The sequence below is a fragment of the Dreissena polymorpha genome, chromosome 2 (assembly GCF_020536995.1).
Source record: "Dreissena polymorpha isolate Duluth1 chromosome 2, UMN_Dpol_1.0, whole genome shotgun sequence".
NCBI lineage: Eukaryota > Metazoa > Mollusca > Bivalvia > Myida > Dreissenidae > Dreissena > Dreissena polymorpha.
The window spans coordinates 61647370-61670902 of NC_068356.1; the positions used below are offsets into that span (position 1 = coordinate 61647370).

Here is a 23533-nt window from a genome sequence, read left to right on the forward strand (position 1 = left end):
TGCCATTCCTAGTTTAAACTTATTTATTTGAGCTCTATTGCATAGTAAGCTTAAGGCTTATTTGAAACACTCTCGAGTCCATTTGCAGGGCCTAGAACCAATACTTGGTGTCTATGGGGAAGATCTAGAGAACACTTCAACTGTAGGGATCAAACCCGTGACCTCCCGGTCGTGAGGCAGACACCATATCCACTAGGCCACGGAGATTTAGTGGCATTTAGTACTTGCACACACAAAAAATCACTTATCTCAAATTTGATGTTCAATCAATGTTCTTCCAAATTTAACATTCCTTATGTCCAAGATAATTAATATAGAAATTTATTTCAGGCATTGTTTTCTTTTTTATGGTTCAATCCTATATTCACCTATTTTGATTATAGGCAATTTAACAGCTCGACACAAGGAAGTGTTTTTGAGAAACCCACTCTTTGTTGGCATGAGATTACCCGAAGTCCGTGAAACAACCCCTCTGGAGAAAAAGTTTCCTCGAATATCGCCATATTCACTAGCACTGATAAAGGTAAAGAACTTAAACTTAGTTTCATCGCCCATCTTTCACCTAATTGCTAATATTTAACTTAAGCACTCATTTTTTACCTAATTGCTCATGTTTGACCTAATCTTTCTTTATCTTTCAGTTGAAAACTCATTTTTTGTCTAACTGCTCATCTTTCAGGTTTTCGCTGAACTTTCACTTAACAAATTAAAAAAGGTTTTCAATAATTGATGTGGAATAAGAAATAATGTGTATTATTTAGATTAGAGTCTTAGCTAGATTGCTAGCTCTTTTTGTCTATAAACCACAAAGCAAAAACAAACTTGAAATGTAAAGTGTCAGCCCTGATTAGCCTGTGCAGACTGCATTTGCATTTTGTCGTATTCCTTGAGCGTGGCTCATAACACATAATATGTTATTTAAACCCTTAAGCTCATAAGAAGCAAAGTGAAAATGGCTTTTGCAACCAGCATAAAACCAGAACAGCCTGCGAGCAACTCGCAGTCTATTTAGGTTTTATGCTGTTTTCTGCTCATCAGTATCCAAGGGTTGGAAATGAAACCTTTAAAACTTGAATCTAGTAAGAAAAGGTCTTTAATAAAATTGAACTTTCTGAGGGTCTACACATGTGTGAAAATATGTATCTAAGTGGTAAATGGTTAACCCATTTATGCCTAGCGTCAAGAAAAAGGCCTTGGCAAACAGCGTAGACCCAGATGAGACGCCGCATGATGTGGCGTCTCATCAGGATCTGTGCTGTTTGCTTAAATGAATATAGAAATAAATATACAAGACATCCCTAATTTTGGAAATAAATTGATCCAATTTAGAAGAATGGGAGAGTCCACTAGGCAAAAATGGGTTAATGCTTCCTTGCAGGTGTGTTTGAGACTAGATCCAGATGACAGACCCATCTGCTCCGAACTACTTAAGCACGAATTTTTCGTAAGAGATGGCTTTGCTCAGAAATTCACCCACGATTTGAAAGCGAAGCTAGTGAAAGAGCAGGAAAAAAATGCGATGCTGCAATCGATAGTTAACGATAAAGAGGAGGAAGGAGGGGAAACAGCTAATAATAAGCCTGCAGTGAAGAAGAAAAAGAAACAGCCGTTAATGAAGAAAGTGGACGATCTAAATAAAGCATCTCCATCAAAGGTAGACAGCAATAAAGTAAGAATTATTGTAGTAACAGTTCATGTATTAATTATTATTATATGAATGTCTTTAATCCACCACTGACAACTAGGTTTTGAAATACCAAATTGATTTTTAGCTCCGGTATTGTCATAGCCAGCTTGTCGTGTCGTCCGCCGTCCGCATCGTGCTAAATCCTTGACATTTTGCTCTAAAATCAAAGTGCTTCCACCTACAACTTTGAAACTTCATATGTAGATGCAACTTGATGAGTTCTACACGCCACACCCATTTTTGGGTCACTAGGTGAAAGGTCAAGGACACTGTGACCTCTAAAAAAAAAAAAAAAATCTTATAGGCTTTCATTTATTCAAAACTGCACCCGTAGCAGAGAGTTGCCACCCGTTATGCGGTGCTCTTGTAAACTTAATATTCTCATGTGTTGAGATTTTGAGATTGCTGCTGTCTGTCGTCTGTCATTCATCATACCAAGTAAGCATTTGTCGTGTGAACTCTCTGAGGTCATAGTTATTGTCTAAACTTAAGGAAGTTCGGTCAGAATGCGTGTTGTGTTAATCATATCAAAACTGAGTTCTATACTGGGTCATATGGATACAAAAAGATGGTCATCATTTCATATTGAAGAAAAACCTTCTGACCACTCAAGAAGTCACATTTCTCACCAAGTCAACATTAAAATAGTTCAAAACATTTGTATCCATGTTATTTCCACAAAATTTGGTCGGTTACAAAAACATGGCAGCCACAGATTTTGTTATGTGGCTTTAGTGAAAACTTGACAAAGCTTGTGAATCTCAAGAGGCTACATGTTAGGGCCAAAAAAAAAAAAAGTTCCGTTTCTGGTCTCCTTGGGAAAAAAAACAGGGTCAGTAGGTACGGATTTTTGTATATTTATTTTTTTGGTCTTTCGGTAACTTGAATGGAAATGAAAGCGGAAAGTTATGCAAAATGAACCGAAATCAATGAAAATTAACAAAAAAATTTTTTTTTTGGCAACCCCAATAAAAAGTTGAGGGTTGGCGCCGATTCGGGAGACACGGTCGGGCCACCGGAAACAGACCTTTTGGCCTAGCCAATCTCCATGCAACTTGTATTATTTGATTGACAATATTAGCTTTGTTGTGAAGGTGAAACAGATTTAATAATGGGTTGTATTAAAATTGTACGCAATATTTCCTGACACTGTTGTTTATTGCTCTGGACTTACATTAGACAAAGCTGTTTTACACACATTTCTTCTTACTTGATACAATATTAAAATGTCCAAATAATGGACAGCTTTTTAAATGTGTTTAAAATTGAAATAAAAGCTACTGAAGGCTTTAAAATCACCAGTTATCTCACATTTTATAGGAAACAAAAAATAGCTCAGAAGAGAAGACCAAACGGAAACTTCCAGATCCCCCAGACAAGAGTGTCAGCAAGAAATCCCCACCCACAACAACGATCGACAGTCCTAATACTCCCATGGCAGAGACAGTAAAACAGTCAAGTGTCAATCCCACAAATGGTGAAGCCTCACCGGCCGAAAGGGGCGCTAAATCTCAGGAAGTTACGGAGAAATCAGAAAAAACAGAAAAGTCAGTTCAGAAACTGCACAGGTCAGACTCGAAGCTTGAAAAGAGTGAGAAAATGGATCTTGATAGAACGTCTGGTGAGAAACTGGAAAGAGAACTAGCTAAAATAGAAAGGGATAAAACTCGGTTGGAGAAAATCGAGAAAGATTCAGATGTTCGTAATGAAATTAAATTAGAAAGTAGTTTAGATAGAAGCAAAGGTGCTGAGTCAAAAACTGAGATAAATAAGGAGAAGGGAGATGTAAAACTAGATAAATTAGATAGGGAAAAACGTGAAAAGTCGGATAAAAGTGATGAAGGGAGGGAAATGAAGGATCGGGAAAAGGAGAATATGTTTTCATACAAAGACTCAACAACGATACCGCCAATCAATCCATCTGGTCATAGTATGCACAACAGCAACAACTTAACACCAAGTATTCCATCGTTAAGCAGGTATGTTTGTAAAGGTGATGATTTCTTTGTGTTTTTCTTCAATTTTGTGTGTTCATTCATTCCTCAGTATTACTGTTTAGTTGTACACTGTTTATACCCCCACAAACCAAGTTTAGGGGGGTATATAGGAGTGAGCTTGTCTGTCGGTCCGTCGGTCGGTTGGTCGGTCAGTATGTCGGTCAGTATTAAGTGTCTGCTCTCTAATTCAAGTTGTTTTCATCCGATCTTCACCAAACTTGGTCAGATGTTGTATCTAGATGATGTCTAGGTCAAGTTCGAATGTGGGTCATGCCAGGTCAAAAACTAGGTCACGGGGTCACTAAGTGCGTTTTAAACATTGAGCATCGTGTCCGCTCTCTAATTCAAGTAGTTTTCATCCGAGCTTTACCAAACTTGGTCAGATGTTGTATCTAGATGATGTCTAGGCCAAGTTCGAACATGGGTCATTGCAGGTCAAAAACTAGGTCATGGGGTCACTTAGTGCGTTTTAAACATTGAGCATGGTGTCCGCTCTCTTATTCAAGTAGTTTTCATCTAGATGATGTGTAGGTCAAGTTCGACATGGGCGATGCTGAGTTAAAAACTAGGTCACAGGGTCACTTAGTGCGTTTTAAACATTGAGCATGGTGTTCGCTGTTTTTTTGTGAAGACAACATGCAAAATATTCTGTGTCAATGCGGCCTGTGGGGGTATTCGTCACGTCTGTGACAAAGCTCTAGTTAATCATTGTTGTATATACCCCAGTAAACGTTTGGTTTAAAAAAAGCTTGTTTTATAGCTCTACATCCAATTTTTAGGTGGTACAAATAATGACTTCACTGAGCTCAAGATTGTGACTTTAATGCTTAATGCAGCTATGCTAGTTTAAAAACCCAAATCCTTTACTAGACATGTAACATTAATGCCAAATGTATGACATAGTTTACGCAGAACCACAAGTTTCCGGCTTCCAAATATCTTCAATCAATGTAAGCCATTAGCTTTTTTTCACATTGTGACATTGCAACATATTTTCCATCTTTTCTCAGAGTTTCGATCATTTTAGGCAACTTCAGGTGAATACTAGCTACCTTTATCTCTGTTTTCATATTTCCTTCTCATCCATGTAAAGATTTCCCTTCTCTTATAGAAACTCACTTCAGAGGGCTTGGTTAGGACATAGACTTAAGTCTCACTGTGGGATAATGGGGCTAAATGCATGTGCGTAGTGTCATCCCAGATTAGCCTGTGCAGTCTGCACATCCTTATCAGAGACGACACTTTCCAATTTTATGTTATTTTTTTGTTTATAGGAAGTCCTTTCTTAGCTAAAACCAGTTTAGGCAGAAAGTGTCCCAATATTAGCCTTTTCGGGCTTCACAGGCTAATCTGCGATGACACTTTATACACATGCATCAAGCTCTGTTTTATTTGTGCAGGGCTCACTTAAATTAACCATTTGACTGCCCCTGTATAAGTATTTTTTATCTTGATTTAACAGAGCGCTCTTTTTTTTGGTTAATCAGAATCAGATTTTCTCTTTAAAAACAACTTTTGTTTGCAATAAAACACTGTTCCATAGGCGGATGGTTGAATTGATCAGCAAAATGGAGATATCAAATTTTCAAATCATCATTGCATGTTACCCTACCTCTGTAAAATCATTTGAACGTATTGAAAAGGTCTTGGTACGTTCTTGTTATTTAATCCGTAATCTCTTACTTTTCAAATGTCATTGTTAGCAAAAATAATCCCAGACATTTTATTGTTTCCATGTTAACATTTTAGCATTTGCATTAACATTTAAATGTTAATAGTTTATAAATATATTAATACAACATTCATTCCGAAAAAGTTATTGACAATACAAACTCTTTTTTAGTCCCCTACCGGTTTCACCGGAGGTTTTGTCTCCGTCTGTCAGTCCGTCCGTCCGTCACACTTTTCTGGATCCTGCGATAACTTTGAAAGTTCTTAATATTTTTTCATGAAACTTGGAACATGGATAGATGGCAATATGGACATTATGCACGTCATTTTGAATCTACGTCAAAAATTGTGGTTGCTATGGCAACAAATAGACTAGAAATAGTGCTGAAAATGGTGTTTTTTTCTGGATCCTGCGATTACTTTAAAAGTACTGAATATTTTTTCATGAAACTTGGAACATGGATAGATGGCAATATGGACATTATGCACGTCATTTCATTTTGTTCCTACGTCAAAAATGTGGTTGCTATGGCAACAAATAGACTAGAAATAGTGCTGAAAATGGTGTTTTTTTCTGGATCCTGCGATGACTTTAAAAGTTCTGAATATTTTTTCATGAAACTTGGAACATGGATAGATTGCAATATGGACATTATGCATGTCATTTTATTTTGTTTCTACGTCAAAAATTGTGGTTGCTATGGCAACAAATAGACTAGAAATAGTGCTGAAAATGTTGTTTTTTTCTGGATCCTGCGATAACTTAAAAAGTTCTTAATATTTTTTCATGAAACTTTGAACATGGATAGATGGCAATATGGACATTATGCACGTCATTTAATTTTGCTCCTACGTCAAAAATTGTGGTTGCTATGGAAACAAATAATAAAAATATTCTGACAATGGTGAAATTTCTGACAATGGTGAAGCCTGTAGGGGACTTTTATTGCTTGGCAATAGTCTTGTTTCTTATGAAAGGCTTTTAGGAATAAAAAAAGAAGGCAGAATTAATATGCGGATAGGGATAGTCATAATATGTCATGCAGTAATATTATAAAACTATGCACCATTGACAATGTTTACAGTCCCCTACCGGTTTCACCGGAGGGGACTTATGGTTTTGTCTCCGTCTGTAAGTCTGTCCTTCACACTTTTCCGGATCCTGCGATAACTTTGAAAGTTCTTAATATTTTTTCATGAAACTTTGAACATGGATAGATGGCAATATCGACATTATGCACGTCATTTCATTTTGTTCCTACGTCAAAAATTGTGGTTGCTATGGAAACAAATAATAAAAATATTCTGACAATGGTGAAATTTCTGACAATGGTGGAGCCGGTAGGGGACTTTTATTGCTTGGCAATAGTCTTGTTTCTTATGAAAGGCTTTTAGGAATAAGAAAAGGAGGCAGAATTAATATGCGGATAGGGATAGTCATAATATGTCATGCAGTAATATTATAAAACTATGCACCATTGACAATGTTTACAGTCCCCTACCGGTTTTACCGGAGGGGACTTATGGTTTTGTCTCCGTCTGTGAGTCCGTCCGTCACACTTTTCCGGATCCTGCGATAACTTTTTAAGTTCTTAATATTTTTTCATGAAACTTTGAACATGGATAGATGGCAATATCGACATTATGCACGTCATTTTATTTTGTTCCTACGTCAAAAATTGTGGTTGCTATGGAAACAAATAATAAAAATATTCTGACAATGGTGAAATTTCTGACAATGGTGGAGCCGGTAGGGGACTTTTATTGCTTGGCAATAGTCTTGTTTCTTATGAAAGGCTTTTAGGAATAAAAAAAGAAGGCAGAATTAATATGTAGATAGGGATAGTCATAATATGTCATGCAGTAATATTATAATATTATGCACCATTGACAATGTTTACAGTTCCCTGCCGGTTTCACCGGAGGGGACTTATGGTTTTGTCTCCGTCTGTCAGTCCATCCGTCACACTTTTCTGGATCCTGCGATTACTTTAAAAGTTCTTAATATTTTTTCATGAAACTTGGAACATGGATAGATGGCAATATGGACATTATGCATGTCATTTCATTTTTTTCCTACGTGAAAAATTGTGGTTGCTATGGCAACAAATAGACTAGAAATAGTGCTGAAAACGGTGTTTTTTCTGGATCCTGCGATAACTTTAAAATTTCTTAATATTTGTTCATGAAACTTGGAACATGGATAGATGGCAATATGGACATTATGCACGTCATTTCATTTTGGTTTCTACGTCAAAAATTGTGGTTGCTATGGCAACAAATAGACTAGAAATAGTGCTGAAAATGGTGTTTTTTTCTGGATCCTGCAATAACTTTAAAAGTTCTTAATATTTGTTCATGAAACTTGGAACATGGATAGATGGCAATATAGACATTATGCATGTCATTTTATTTTGTTTCTACGTCAAAAATTGTGGTTGCTATGGCAACAAATAGACTAGAAATAGTGCTGAAAATGGTGTTTTTTTCTGGATCCTGCGATAACTTAAAAAGTTCTTAATATTTTTTCATGAAACTTTAAACATGGATAGATGGCAATATGGACATTATGCACGTCATTTCATTTTGTCCCTACGTCAAAAAATGTGGTTGCTATGGAAACAAATAATACAAATATTCTGACAATGGTGAAATTTCTGACAATGGTGAAGCCGGTAGGGGACTTTTATTGCTTGGCAATAGTCTTGTTTCTTATGAAAGGCTTTTAGGAATAAAAAAAGAAGGCAGAATTAATATGCGGATAGGGATAGTCATAATATGTCATGCAGTAATATTATAATACTATGCACCATTGACAATGTTTACAGTCCCCTACCGGTTTCCCCGGAGGGGACTTATGGTTTTGTCTCCGTCTGTGAGTCTGTCCGTCACACTTTTCCGGATCCTGCGATAACTTCGAAAGTTCTTAATATTTTTTCATGAAACTTTGAACATGGATAGATGGCAGGGTTTTTTTTCCACTTTTTGGGAAGATAGCCCATGGCTTTGGAATTGGGAATTTTATCGGCATTTTCATGAAATTGGGAAAATAAATTTATTAGCCTTTTTTTCCACACGAAAAGTCCACTGCTTAGGGAAATACTAAATTTGATTTAACTCTTTATAATCATTCAAATTAAAAGAAAAAAATCATATAATACTTTGTTAGATGTAATTGAATTCAAATTGAGATAAAATACACATAAGACTTCTTTCTAAAAAAAAAAAAAAAAAATTTTTTTTTTTTTTTTTTGGCAATTGGGAATTTTTTGCCACATTTTGGGAAAAAAGTATACTTTTTGGGATTGGGAACATAGCCGAATTTCGGCTATAAAATCGGGCCAAAAAAAACCCTGGATGGCACTATCGACATTATGCACGTCATTTCATTTTGTTCCTACATCAAAAATTGTGGTTGCTTTGGAAACAAATAATAAAAATATTCTGACAATGGTGAAATTTCTGACAATGGTGGAGCCGGTAGGGGACTTTTATTGCTTGGAAATTGTCTTGTTTCTTATGAAAGGCTTTAAGGAATAAAAAAAGGAGGCAGAGTTAATATGCAGATAGGGATAGTCATAATATGTCATGCAGTAATATTATAATACTATGCACCATTGACAATGTTTTCAGTCCCCTACCGGTTTCACCGGAGGGGACTTATGGTTTTGTCTCCGCCTGTCAGTCCATCCGTCACACTTTTCTGGATCCTGCGATAACTTTGAAAGTTCTTAATATTTTTTCATGAAACTTGGAACATGGATAGATGGCAATATGGACATTATGCACGTCATTTCATTTTGTTCCTACGTCAAAAAGTGTGGTTGCCATGGCAACAAATAGACTAGAAATAGTGCTGAAAATGGTGTTTTTTTCTGGATCCTGCGATAACTTTAAAAGTACTGAATATTTTTTCATGAAACTTGGAACATGGATAGATGGCAATATGGACATTACGCACGTCATTTCATTTTATTCCTACGTCAAAAATTGTGGTTGCTATGGCAACAAATAGGGTAGACTAGAAATAGTGCTGAAAATGGTGTTTTTTTCTGGATCCTGCGATGACTTTAAAAGTTCTTAATATTTTTTCATGAAACTTGGAACATGGATAGATGGCAATATGGACATTATGCATGTCATTTCTTTTTTTTCTACGTGAAAAATTGTGGTTGCTATGGCAACAAATAGACTAGAAATAGTGCTGAAAATGGTGTTTTTTTCTGGATCCTGCAATAACTTTAAAAGTTCTTAATATTTGTTCATGAAACTTGGAACATGGATAGATGGCAATATGGACATTATGCACGTCATTTCATTTTGTTTCTACGTCAAAAATTGTGGTTGCTATGGCAACAAATAGACTAGAAATAGTGCTGAAAATGGTGTTTTTTTCTGGACCCTGCGATAACTTTAAAAGTTCTTAATATTTTTTCATGAAACTTGGAACATGGATAGATGGCAATATTGACATTATGCACATTATTTCATTTTATTCCTACGTTAAAAATTGTGGTTGCTCTGGAAAAAAATAATAAAAATATTCTGACAATGGTGAAATTTCTGACAATGGTGAAGCCGGTAGGGGACTTTTATTGCTTGGCAATAGTCTTGTTTTATTTATTTGTGTACCTCCTAAAATTCTTTAAATGATTCCTACAGCTGTCTTCAATACAATCAGATGTGGACACCATTTGCAACGTAATGTCACGTTTTAGAATTTTTTGCAAATATAATCCATTTCATCACTTGTTTCTATGCACATTTTGAAATATTGAAAGTTTTTCCGCACAATCCTGACAAATCATAAGAAATACCTCTTTTATAAAATCACAAGCTTTAGTGACCAAGCAGTATTTTGGGGGTTCTGAATTTTCAATGCATGTTACGTTTCTATGTGGAGTATTTGAATAAGAGGTCACCATGTCAACATTACAACGAGGTCACAATATCAATAAGTGGTCTGAATGTCAAGGCTAGTATAAATTAGAGGTCTCTGTGTCAAGGTTGCACAAAGTCATAGCAATGTCCATGCTGCCTTCAGAGGTCATATTGTCAGGCTATCATTAGAGGTTTTAATATCAAGGTTGCAATTAATGAATGTAGTGTCAATGCTGCCATAAAAAGTTACAATGTCAGGTTATCATAAGAGGTCTTAATATCAAGATTACGATGCATGGATGCAGTGTTCATGCTAAAATTAGTGATCTAAATATCAGTGTTACATTATATGGTTGCAATGTCTAGGATGCCATAAGAGGTCACAATGTCAATGTTACCATATAAAGGCAACAATGTCAATGTTACCATAAGAGGCCATAATGTCAATGTTACCATATGAGGCCACAATGGCAATGTTACCATAAGAGGCCACAATGGCAATGTTACCATAAGAGGCCACAATGTCAATGTTACCATAAAAAGGCCACAATGTCAATGTTACCATAAGAGGTCACAATGCCAGTGTTACCATGAAAAGGCCACAATGTCAATGTTACCATAAGAGGCCACAATGTCAATGTTACCATAAGAGGCCACAATGTCAATGTTACCATAAGAGGCCACAATGTCAATCAGGGCTTCCCCTGGCTCAAAAATTTCTTTAGCCAACAATTTAGCCAATTGGATTTTTTTGTAGCCAAATTTTAGAAACTGTAGCCAAAGTTTTAGCCAAGCATTTAGGACCGCCTCGTGAAAGTCTAGGGGTGTAAGAACACAAATAACTACAATATGAAGCTTAAATATATTTATATCTATAATCATCCTTTTAAAATATTGTACATAACAGAATATCAGTTTATAACAAAAAACATTTATAGATATGCATACATCTAGATATACATACATCAATGTAATAATCATACTTTTATTCTACATAACAGAATATCAGTTTATACATACATCATAAGCACATGTTCAGTTCACATTGTTTACAAAATAAGCACATTTTCATTATATTAAAGATATTCATTCTTGAGCACATATTTCAATCTTTGCAAAACATAACAGTTGATCAAGACTAAAGATGCTTTATTTTCAAAGCCTCTCACTTCATATTGTTAAACAGTTATATTTGGTCATTTGGATATGATATACATCAGCTTTGACAGCTTCTGTTGTTAAAACATATACTGTAAGTGGTGGCTGATTTCTAGGCTCAAATAAATGAATGTTTTAACGCATATTTCTTGACAGAAAGGCCCAGATAATTGCCACCATCCATTCTAGTTGCCTGAAATATGATAAAACATACTAGTAGTTTTACAAACTATCAACAACAAACCAACACATAAATGTCCGTATCTTTAAATGTCCGAATTTTTAACATATCCGAAATATATTACAACGAGTGAATGGTATACTTTTATTTCCGAAATTGTTGGTTTCTTAATCAAACTTTACCTTTCCCAAAATATTATAATAATGAAACTATTAAACAGAAATGCTCTTTAATTCCTGTTGAAACAAGATTTCATGTGTTTTTGTGAAGAAATAGTTTTTTGTTAAATGCTTTTGCAGGGCCCGTGGTATTGACATAATATTCGATAACACCTTTTGTTTTCACACCAGCAAGCGTTCTATACATAGATGGTGACGTCACTGCCAGTACACAATGCACCAGCAAGTTTCCTTTGTTTCGATGACCGGTTCTGACCGGTATTGCTGCAGACTGCGTATTAAATTTTCTGGTTAATAACACGATGATGTATTGACGCATAGTCGACGGTTTTAAAGAGTTTACTATCTGGGATGGTTCTTGACAGGCAAAAAAACGTTTCACCGAGCATTTTCGCCAACCGAGAATTTTATTCGCCGAATTTTAAAAACGTTTCGCCTAGCATTTTCGCCAACCGAGAATTTTATTCGCCGAATTTGCGAAATTTTCGCCAACGGCGAATTTGGCGAACGACAGCGGAAGCCCTGTCAATGTTACCATAAGAGGCCACAATGTCAATGTTACCATAAGAGGCCACAATGTCAATGTTACCATAAGAGGCTACAATGGCAATGTTATCATAAGAGGCCACAATGTCAATGTTACCATAAGAGGCCACAATGGCAATGTTACCATAAGAGGCCACAATGTCAAAGGTAAAACTAGAGGTCTTAAGGTCAATGTTACAATTAGAGGCCACAATGTCAAAGTTACCATAAGAGATCACAATGTCAATGTTACCATAAGAGGTCACAATGTCAATGTCACCATAAGAGGCCACAATGTCGATGTAACAATAAGAGGTCACAATGTCAATGTTACCATAAGAGGTCACAATGTCAATGTAACCATAAGAGGCCACAATGTCAATGTTACCATAAGAGGCCACAATGTCAATGTTACCGTAAGAGGCCACAATGTCAATGTTACCATAAGAGGTCACAATGTCAATGTCACCATAAAAGGCCACAATGTCAATGTTACCATAAGAGGCCACAATGTCAATGTTACCATAAGAAGCCACAATGTCAATGTTACCATAAGAGGCCACAATGGCAATGTTACCATATGAGGCCAGAATGTCAATGTCACCATAAGAGGCCACAATGTCAATGTTACCATTTGAGGCCACAATGTCAATGTTTCCATAAGAGGCCACGATGTCAATGTTACCATAAGAGGCCACAATGTCAATGTTACCGTAAGAGGCCACAATGTCAATGTTTCCATTAGAGGCCACAATGTCAAAGGTAAAACTAGAGGTCTTAAGGTCAATGTTACAATAAGATGTCAATATGTCCAGGTTTGTCTAAAGAGGTCTCCAACATCAAACTAAGCATGAGGGATATCAATGTCAAGGTTAACTATAGAAGTCTTAATGTCAGTTCTAACAAGTATTGGTCGCAATGTCCAGGCTTCCTTTACACTTTCCCACTCAGAAGCAAAATGAAAATGGCTATGTGCAAACAGCATAAAACCAGAACAGCCAGCTAGTAACTTGCAGTCTGTTCAGGTTTTATACTGTTTGATGCTGATCAGTTTCTAAGGGTTGGAAATGAAGCCTTTAAAACTTGAATCTAGTGAGAAAGGTCTTTAATTAAATTCAACTTTCTAAGGGACTACAAATGCTTCAAAATACGTATCTAAATGGTAAAGGGTTAAGTGGTCTCAACATCAAGGTTACAATGTCAAAGTAAACATAAAGAAGTCATAATGTCAATTTGTGCATGATATTGCAAGGTTGCAGTGTCAAGGTATATTTCCGAATATCACTGGAACTGTTGAAGTGAAATTCAAGTGAGTACATTTCATGTTACTGACATTTATTGCATAATAACAATCTTTAATACATTCTTTAGATCATATTAAGTTAACAAAAGAAACTTAAACTTCAATCATAAAAAAGGCAATATAGTTTACATATGTAGTTGTACTAACAAAGATTAACAATCTTAGAAAAACTTTATTTAGCATTCATAGCTTTTTGATAACATACATGGGGGTGCAACAATATAATCATATACTGCTACACATTTTTAATTTGAATTTTAGACTTTGTGTCCATTGAAGCTATTTAATTGATATTTTAATGCCATATTCTTGCCAATCTTGAACCTTCAACATATGAGTATGAGACTTATAATGTGAAAAGCTATTTTTTTTAAATTAAGATATTCTTTTAATTCGTAATTTGAGGGTTAAAGGGATCTTTTCACGGTTCGGTAAATTTACAAAATTGAAAAAAGTTGTTTCAGATTCGCAAATTTTCGGTTTAGTTATGATATTTGTGAGGAAACAGTATTGCTGAACATTTGCCATGGTCTAATATAGCCATTATATGTATCTTTTGACGATTTAAAATCCTAAAAATTATAAAGCGTTGCAACGCGAAACGATTGAATAATTTGGAGAGTTCTGTTGTTGTCGTTTAAATTTGTGAAACTATGAAGATTGCTTATTTAAGGTATAAAATTCGCATTTTATGTATGCTTAGCAGGATAGCTCAGTTGGCTAATGCATTTTACTTTAGGATTCCAGGGGTCACTGGTTCGAGCCCTGCTACGGGCTACTTTTTAAATCCTTTTTTAAATTTTTATTTTTGATTTTATACTGGAGCTTTTAAAATTTAATGTTTACATTTATCAATATAAAGCATTTAATGACAAACTTCAAAACATGCCAAAATCTGTGAAAAGGCCCCTTTAATTCATTTCAGTAATCAGTTTATGGCTCCACAGCTAACTATTCACTGTTTTGTGCATTTAAGATGGCAAACAACTCATAAATTTTCAAGATGTAAACAGTCAGTGTTTCAGTTCTTTTCATAATGTCTTCATTGTATACAATAGGAATTGCGATATTCATTTCCTGTATTGCAATATATTACGATACAGGTTATGCTGTTTCGTTGCACCCCTTAACATACCATCAGTTAGGACTTAATAATACAGATTTATTGCTAACAATCACATTTGAATATGTGTGTGACTGAAATATATTATAAAAGATTTCAGTTTATGATCACTTGATTTATATCAAATTCATAATTTTTGGTTATGTATTGTGTTTTAATGTACTTGCTCTATTACATTTGGTTATGTAATTATGTTTTAATGTACTATTATATAGTGGTTAAAGGTGTGCGGTTAATCTTTTACAATGATAATATGAAAAACATGAGCTCAAATTTTATTATGCCCCCCTTTGAAGAAGAGGGGTTATATTGTTTTGCACATGTCGGTCCATCCGTCCTACCACCAGATGGTTTCCCGATGATTACTCAAGAGTGCTTAGGCCTAGGATCATGAAACTTCATAGGTATATTGATCATGACTGGCAGATGACCCCTATTGATTTTCAGGTCACTAGGTCAAAGGTCAAGGTCACAGTGACTCGAAATAGTAAAATGGTTTACGGATGATAACTCAAGAATACTTAGGCCTAGGATCATGAAACTTCATAGGTACATTGATCATGACTGGCAGATGACCCCTATTGATATTCAGGTCAATTGGTCATAGGTTAAGGTCACAGTGACTTGAAATAGTAAATTGTTTCCGTATGATAACACAAGAATGCTTTCACCTTGGATCATGAAACTTCATAGGTACATTGATCATGACTGGCAGATGACCTCTATTGATTTTCAGGTCACTAGGTCAAAGGTCAAGGTCACAGTGACTCGAAACAGTAAAATGGTTTCCGGATGATAACTCAAGAATGCTTATGCCTAGGATCATGAAACTTCATAGGTACATTGATCATGACTGGCAGATGACCCCTATTGATTTTCAGGTCACTCTGTCAATGGTCAGGGTCACAGTGACTCGAAACAGTAAAATGGTTTCCGGATGATAACTCAAGAATGCTTATGCCTAGGATCATGAAACTTCATAGGAACATTGATCATGACTGGCAGATGACCCCTATTGATTTTCAGGTCCCTAGGTCAAAGGTCAAGGTCACAGTGACTCGAAATAGTAAAATGGTTTCCGTATGATAATTCAAGAATGCTTACGCCTAGGATCATGAAACTTCATAGGTACATTGATCATGACTTGCAGATGACCCCTATTGATTTTCAGGTCACTAGGTCAAAGGTCAAGGTCACAGTAACTCGAAACAGTTAAATGGTTTCCTGATAATAACTCAAGAATAATTAGGCCTAGGATCATGAAACTTCATAGGTACATTGATCATGACTGGCAGATGACCCCTATTGCTTTTCAGGTCACTAGGTCAAAGGTCAAGGTTACAGTGACAAAAAACGTATTAACTCGATGGCTTCCACTTCAACTGACAGCCTATATGGGGGGCATGCATGTTATACAAACAGCCCTTGTTTTATGTGTATGTTTTCAATGTGTTTGTTATTTTGATGTACTATTTAAAATGATGTTTCCTTGGTTTATTACTTGTTTTTTATGTTACTAATGGTTTAGGCAGGGATCAAATTAAATATTTAAGCAGTTTCTATGAACTTCATTATATTTTTGTGGAAGTATGAAGATGCAATCTTTAAAAACCATTCTTGATTGAGGATAGATTTAATGTGGATAAAATGAAATCATTTTGGTCTATTTATTATAACAACTTTATAACAAAGGTAAATTAATATGATCCCTTTTTGAGAGGCATAGGCAAGCATGAAGTCGCCTTTCAGCTTGTTTTATTTGTTAACTTTCCGTACAACAAGGAACGGTTTGCTTTTATTTATAAGCAAACATGGTTTGATGCAAAAGTACACAAGTTTAACATTTTTTAATTTTAATCAAATAAGTAAATCTCTGTTGTTGTAAACTTAAAACATTTACATGCTTAAAAAGGTTCCTCAATACTCTTTTGTGCTTCTTATTTGAGAGCTAAAATTCTGTTTATCCCATTCCCACCCAGAGCCAAAGTGAAAATGTTCAAACAGCATAAAACCAGGACAGCCTGCGAGTTACTCGCAGTCTGTTCAGGATCTATGCGGTTTGCTGCTGATCAGTAGCTAAGGGTTGGAAATGAAACCATTTAAACTTAAATCTAGTAAGAAGGGTCTTTAATTAAATGTAACTTTGAAGTGACTACAAATGCATCAAAATATGTTTCTAGGTGGTAAAGGGTTATCCTTGTTATGTGTTGCTAATCTCCTCGCAGTGATCTTCTTTGCCGGTGATACTCACTGCTCAAACAACATGGCCACTTTAGATAAATAAACTATTATCTCCATTTTAAAAAGCTTAATTATGGTGGATACAGCCTCATTCCTGCGATTAGGGTGTCAATAGCATGATCCGGCACTGTGTGTGTAAATTCTTATGATCTGAAACCAAGTACTGGTTCTACCCAGGAAAATGACTTAATAATTTCTAGATTAACCTTATGGTTCGGGACATATGAGCTGAAATAAACGAATTTAAAATACAAATAACTTCATTAAAAGTGTAGCTTGTGGCTGTGGTCAAAGCAAAGAAGCAAGGGAGAGCACTGAGAGGAGTATACAAATTGTGTTGCCAGTTATTCTGTTACTCCTGTTTTTTGTTACTCCAAAATGCATGCGCCACTATTGTGTTTGCAGCCCTCTCAACCAGGCCTCCACAAATAGCCCTCATTTATTTGCACCCCCTGTAAGCAATCTGACCACTCAGACGCCCCGCGGGACTGTTGTCCCGTATACGGGTGCAATGCCCCTGAGGTAAGCCGGGTTGCCGTGTACTCAGACAGCGTATAGTCCTCACAGTGTTTTCCAATGTTGTCACTTTATTTTGACACCACCGCACATCTGAGTCATTCTTGTCAACGTTTTTAACACAACACTCCCTCAATGATCAGTGACCTCCACTTCTGCGAACATGTAGACTTATTGTACTTGTTTTAAATCTGATTGGGATGCTGTTTCACCATGTCATTAAAATAAGTCATTAGTTGACCTCAAAAATAACAACAAAACATTTTATCCTCGCTCTTGGTGAGTCGGGCTTTATGCATGTTTGTAAAGTGTTGTCTTGGATTTTCCTGTGCAGTCCATACATTCTAGTCAGGAACAACACTTTTGATTAGACATGATTTTTGTTTAGAAGAGACTTCTTTTAAACAAAAAAATACATTAAAGCAAAAAGTATCCTATCTGATAAACCAATACACAGGCTAATCTTGGATAACACTTTTTGCACATGCGTTCAGCCACATTTAATGACTATTTGGACGATTGAACATTACATGCATTTAAATTAGCATTGTTATACTGTATATATATATATATATATATATATATATATATATATATATATATATATATATATATATATATATATATATATATATATATATATATATATCAGGCATTTCCCCAGACGGTTTAAGCACAGCGGGCCCGCGGTGCCTGGACTTCAAAATCCATTACGCCGCGGCGCTTGATTTTCAGATAATGACGTCGCGATGCTTGAAAAGTTTACAAGCCATTTCAAGCTCTGATCCGAATGTTGTCTCCATTCTGGCATCGACCAATTCTTATAAGTTTTATGTTCATAATAATAGATTTGATAAGACGCGAGCACGATTTATGGGTTATTTATAGGGGTCAATTATGGTGTATATCCCCTAATAATGGTCTATAATGATCGATTATTACCGGTACACGTGACGTAAGAGCAATTAAAGGTATGCTCGATTTTGTTGCTGTTTCATGTTAATTGCACACGACTATTCACAAAATAAACAGTCAACGTTGTTTGTTGCGGTAGTGCGTACTTGAAAAACAGAACATAACATGTGTTTTATTATTACTTACAGTATAACAAAACAAAGCGTGATTAAGAAGATTCATGTCACGTTAATCATATTATTTTAGTAAAACACGGTATACGTTTCAGCGTAATTTAAGTTATATTTTTAATTAATTGAAGTCATACGTTTCACTTGATTTCTCCCGCAAACTTACAATGTTCACACTATTTTCTCAAACGCGACTAAATTAACAGCACCAACAAAACACGCATTCACATCAAATAGCTTATTCAATATTTTCGGAAAAAGCTAAATATCTGCAACAAAGTTTTCTTTAGTTTTGATGCACGAAATAATGATACAATCGAATATACGACCGGTCCCTGTGTCTGGGAAATCTGCAATTGCACATTTCTTTGTCAGTACTACTAATTATCGTCGCTGTCAGAGAGTAAAATAAGTAAAAGTGAAAGTGTCAAGGACGTTTTAGTGATCCTGAGACCTCCAACCCACGAACCAAAAGTCTCAAACAGCGAGTCAGTGGCAGCAATATTGTCCAATGTTGTCCATGGGTAACAGAAGTTAAAGAAGGTAAGAACATCTTTACTTAACTAAACTTTTTATAAGTATGTAGTGAAATCAACGCAAAATGAAATCGCACGTGAATAATTATTAAAAACAGACAGATAGTGTGTTGAATAAAATATTAAACACTACAGATGATAACGTTTAAATACAAAAGCATATCTTAATGCAACTTTATAAACATATACTAGACTTTGAAATAAAACAGTTGTTTGAAAAAAGAATCCACCCTTTTGTAGGTTTATTGTGCTCTTTGTGTATTCTTCACATGTGCAGATCAGTGCGTTCAGAAGTTGGTACTGCTCCTTGGGTACTTGACTAGACTGTCAATAATAAACGTAATAACAAAGGAAAATTGATTTTTTGCTTAAGCATCTCTTAGTGTTAAGTCAATGAGATTAAACATTCTAATTTCAAAATAATTTTACATTTTGTTTGTATTTCAGACTGCGAGTAGACTTAAGCACAATGAAAGGGGGTAAACACAGAAAATTCTGCTCGCCTGAAGTCTGCTGTCCTCAATGCTCTGGTGATGGTCAGCATTGAAGGACCAGACAATGAGGCAGTGGACTTAGTTATTTTATAATATAAAATATGACTTTAATATAATAAATTGAGGAAAAGTAAATAAACAATAAAATAAATTTTAATGCTTTCATAGCTCCAAATTAGTGTGTATTTTATTTAGGAACATGTAGAAAAAAGTGGTTAAATAGCCCCTAAGTATTGTGTTTTGTGATTAAGAAAATGTAGAGAAAAAAAGAAAGCTTAATGGGCACCCTTTTGAATCAACCCCCATTCCGCCATGTCTTGCCGCTGTGCTTGACCAAAATCCTGGGGAAATGCCTGATATATATATATATATATATATATATATATATATATAATTATGCGTCTGTATTAACATTTTGAAATGGGAACCTTCCTGCCATTCACATGCATAATCTAGGATGCTAAAATTTATTTTCAATTTTTGCTTATAGTGGGTATATTTTTTGTGGAAATCTTAGCCATGATTTTCTGTCAATTAAAATGATAGACCATATGTAAAAGGTATTTGGTGGCTTACCGGTAATATTATGCTCCTGCAACGTTAATGGATCAATCAGAATTAATAATACATGATTCTGATATGTAATATATATTTATGTAAGACAATTAATTTATTGTTTGCTTATCACGTAATTGTTTTAATCTATATTTGATAGACTCTGTCTGTAAATAATTTTCAATGTTTAACTACAAGCTGTTTGTTTGAAAGTGGGGTCACTGGAATGTTTTCACTTTTTCTTTCAACACTAAATAATGTTCAACCTAACAGTGTTATATAATCATCTATGTCTCTCTTATTTCTCATATATTGCCTTAAACTGACTTTATTTTGATAAAAATATACGCAGAGCACTGTTAAAAACAGAAGACCTTTTAATACAATTCAAATGCAGACATTTTTTAACACATTAGTTTTTCATGTCTTGTAATCATTTTATTAGCGAGGCTGTTTTCGGAGAAAACCGGAGGTATTGTCATAGCCTGCTCGTCATCCGCTGTCCGCCGGCGTTGTGCTAAAACCTTTACATTGCCTCTAAAATCAAAGTGCTTCCACTTACAACTTTGAAACTTCATATGTAGATGCACCTTGATGAGTTCTACAAGCCAAACCCATTTTGGGTCACTAGATCAAAGGTCAAGGTCACTGTGACCTCTAAAAAGAAAAAAATTCTGACAAGCTTTCGCAGCCGAGCGTGGCACCCGTTATGCGGTGCTCTTATTTTTCTTAGAAACAAACATACTTTATGTAGATTTAAATAATAAAACGTGTTTATTATTCACGGAACACATTTAATACCAAATATCTTGTATGAGTTGTTTAAAGTTAAAGACCCATTTTGGGTCACTAGGTCAAAGGTCAAGGTCACTGTGACCTCTAAAAAAACAAAAAAAATTCTGACAAGCTTTCGCAGCCGAGCTTGGCACCCGTTATGGGGTGCTCTAGTTTAAGTTTTTGATTAGCCATGTTTAAGAGGATATGGGCTTCTAGGACACACAGTTTAGGTAAAACACTACATATCTTTCCATACTTCCCAATCACAGTTTAGTTTTCCATGTACAATTATCAAAGCAAGTTTTTGGACTTTTTCTAAGTTGAACATGTTTAAATCTTGGACAGTTGATCAGCTGAAATTTGATAAATTGCCCAACGTTAAAGCAACATAATTATGCATGTCCTAGTTTAATTTAGCAGCATTCTGGCAAAACTGGGCTTAATGCATGTGGGTAAAGTGTCCTACCAGATTAGCTGGTGCAGTCCAGTCATGACTTGATTTTGCTAACACTTTCTCCCTCGACTGGTTTTGGACTATTAGAGACTCAATTTTTAACACAAACACACACACAAATCTAAATGCTGAAATAGTCTTCCTTGGCACCGGCTAATCTGGAGATACTTGGCTCACATGTATTAAGCCTGGTAATTCAGAAGTTGACTCAAATAATGTAATCATTAAGTGTTATGTGTTGTTCTTATGTGTCTTGTTCTGAGAAAACTGAGCTTAATTCATGTGCGTAAAGTGTCGTCCCAGATTAGCCTGTGCAGTCTGCACAGGCTAATCAGGGACGACACTTTCCGCTTTAATGGTATTTTTCGTTTAAAGGAAGTCCCGTTTTATCGGAAAACCTAGTTAAGGCGGAAAGTGTCGTCCCTGATAAGCCTGTGCGGACTGCACAGGCTAATCTGGGATGACACTTTACGCACATGAATTAAGCTCAGTTTTCTCAGAACAAGACACTAATTATTAACAAAAACCAGTTCATAACAGTTTGTGTAGTTTTAGTAATATTCACTCTTCTGTGTCTTTATAACTTCTTCGCTCATTGTATGTTTATATAGTTATTAATATGTAATATACCATGATGTATAATTATGTCCTTCGCAGCTCTAGAAAACATCAAAGTAGCTTCGACTTTGGAAAGATTTCTCCGTTCAAGAATACACTGTAAGGTCAAATGTTACGCCACACCAATGTGGCTGACGTGTGTTTTGTATTTTGTACTAAAACACGATTCCCATGTTTAGTTTTGTCCTATGATGTACCAATTAACATATGAAATGAAGAAAAATCATTGTGTGACAATTACAGGTGTTTGAGATGGATGTTGAGGATTTATATTTGATGTATATTTTATTGTAACGATCTTCATAATTAAAGTCATTAAATAATGCCTTGAATGCAAACTTATACTTTTCAGAAAAAGTTTATCTTGATTTTGACTCATTATTAATGCAACTTTGAAGTCATACATGGATCAGACATAATGTTAAATTTTGGCCGCGCTCTGTAAAAAAGGGGTTAAATGCATTTTCGTAAAATGTCGTCCCAGATTAGCCTGTACAATCCGCACAGGCCAATCAGGGACAACACTTTCCGCTTAACTGGATTTTTCCCAAGAATAGACTCTCTGTAAACGAAAAATATCATTAAAGCGGAAAGTGTTGTCCCTGATAAGCCTGTGCAGATTGCACAGGCTAATCTGGGATGACACTTAACACACATGCATTAAACCCCTTTTCACAGAGCATTGCTCATTTAAATTAAGAATTGTCATAATGTTATTTAAATGGTTTTGGCACAATTAGGGGAGAGTATGAAAGGAGTGTATCTGATATAAAAATATTAAGTTGGTACACCAGTTACTGTTTTGCCCTCAGCCCTAGCTTCTGTTGTGATAATTATTTTTGTCCAATGACTTTTCTGTCTTTCAAATTGTTTGACTAACACAGAGTAACAAACAACTTTTAAAATATATGTTTTGAAAACATGTTTTGTTTGCAAATATTATTACTCAGATACTTTGTCATTTTTTGTGTTGAGTGTTAACTGAATTTTGGTGTCAGTTTTACATGTTACATTGCCTGTATTCTCTGCTATTGAAGTCAAAAAGAGCCCCCTCGAGGTCAAGCGTGGTAAGTCTAGTGCACACTGCGTAACAGAGACACATTTGTCGTGTGGATCATACATTCAGAACACGTTGAATTTATGAAAACTTGTGAAGTGATTTGTTTTCTTTTTAATTTATCTTTTAAAGGGATCTTTTCACGCTTTGGTAAATTGACAAAATTGAAAAAAGTTGTTTCAGATTCGCAAATTTTCGTTTTAGTTATGATATTTGTGAGGAAACAGTAATACTGAACATTTACCATGGTCTAATATAGCCATTATATGCATCTTTTGACGATTTTAAAACCTAAAAATTATAAAGCGTTGCAACGCGAAACGATTGAATAATTTGGAGAGTTCTGTTTTTGTCGTTAAATTTTGTGAAACTACGAAGATTGCTTATATAAGGTATAAAATACGTTAAGTATGTATACTCGGCGGAATAGCTCAGTAGGCTAAAGCGTTTTTACTTCAGGACTCTGGCAGGACTCCAGGGGTCACTGGTTCGAAA

General features: G+C 35.4%; 1 protein-coding gene across 2 annotated transcripts in view; it reads left to right on the forward strand.

Annotated features, from left to right (window-relative positions):
• LOC127867259 (cyclin-dependent kinase-like 2) overlaps positions 1-23533 on the forward strand; it is a 70447-nt gene that overhangs the window by 32730 nt on the left and 14184 nt on the right. The window contains exons 6-10 of one of the 2 annotated variants that reach the window (XM_052408284.1): positions 384-523; positions 1379-1669; positions 3008-3666; positions 17352-17468; positions 23019-23048. In XM_052408284.1, coding sequence (XP_052264244.1) covers positions 384-523; positions 1379-1669; positions 3008-3666; positions 17352-17468; positions 23019-23048 — 1237 coding nt within the window. The remainder of the gene's footprint in view (positions 1-383; positions 524-1378; positions 1670-3007; positions 3667-17351; positions 17469-23018; positions 23049-23533) is intronic. The other variant, XM_052408285.1, reaches the window with a different exon arrangement.